The 1169-nt window shown below is 33.4% G+C and overlaps 1 protein-coding gene across 1 annotated transcript in view; it reads right to left on the reverse strand.

Annotated features, from left to right (window-relative positions):
• CDH18 (cadherin 18, type 2) overlaps positions 1–1169 on the reverse strand; it is a 210810-nt gene that overhangs the window by 69596 nt on the left and 140045 nt on the right. Inside the window, exon 5 of the mRNA XM_012653179.1 lies at positions 655–908. Coding sequence (XP_012508633.1) covers positions 655–908 — 254 coding nt within the window. The remainder of the gene's footprint in view (positions 1–654; positions 909–1169) is intronic.

Below are 1169 nucleotides of genomic sequence, written 5' to 3' on the forward strand. Positions count from 1 at the left end.
CTAGTGGATAGAGATACTAAAATTCCGACACTGGTTTTCCTGTATTCAGAGTCCAATCTTTAAGTCAGCACTTTATACTGCCTGGTACAAGTTAGCATTTATTGAGTGACTACCAGGTGCTGGCCACTTTGCTTGGTGCTTTATGTCCATTGCTTCATGCATCCTCACAATAACTCTGAGAGATAGATATTATTTTTCCTGTTTTACATATAAGGATAGATAATTTTCTAAAGCCACACAATTAGTATGATCAGAGGAATTAGAGTTCGTTAGAGATGAGTGCCATTTCCAAATCCTTACTTTTTGTACTGTACCTATAGTTGCGATCACTAGAGAACCCAAAGATCCTATATTATGTGATTAACTATTTCTACAACAATTTTCTCAGCTAATAATGTACACATTCATTAAGTCAAGTGGAAAAATTAATCTGTGTGGTCAATAATACATTTACGAAGATAGCTAAATATATTTTTAATTTGACAGAAACCCATTTACTAAGCTACTCAAAGAATCACGTAATATTTTAATTTAATTATATTAATAGGAAAACAACATGGTAATAAAATATTTAAGTATTATTTTGCCTGTGCTAAATTAATGTGAGAGGCAATAAAAATCTTTATACATCTAAAAGATTGAAACATACCATACCTTACTAAGCTATTAGCACTGTCAGGATCTTGTGCCAAAACTGTACCAACGATGGTCCCGATCTTGGCATTTTCATAGACTTCCATGACATAGGAAGGCATGGAAAATAGTGGTGGTTCATCTACATCCCCAACAATGATCTTCAGCATAGTAGCATCTTTAAAAGGACCCAAGTGAGAAAAGCGAAAGTCAAGATGTGTATTTGCTCCTTCTATGTTGAGGGTATATGACTTCTTTTTCTCATAGTTCAGTGGCTGTGGGGGAGAAACAAGATTTTCAATAGTATGGCTTCATTACTTTTCAAACAAGCTTTATGTTTTTCTCATTTTTGAAAAAACAACTGAGATAGAGTTAAAGTTATTCTAGCTTTGCTTTAAAACAAACCATAAAGTTTGCCTAAATAATAACATCTAAAGCAGAAATCATGGAAACTTATGTCTGAGTCAATAGTGATTTTACACAGCCCTAAATATGGTGATAACTAGGTACAAAAAAATGTGCCTCACAGCCAAATA

This window comes from Propithecus coquereli, unplaced genomic scaffold (assembly GCF_000956105.1).
Source record: "Propithecus coquereli isolate 6110/MARCELLA unplaced genomic scaffold, Pcoq_1.0 Scaffold417, whole genome shotgun sequence".
Taxonomy (NCBI): Eukaryota; Metazoa; Chordata; class Mammalia; order Primates; family Indriidae; genus Propithecus; species Propithecus coquereli.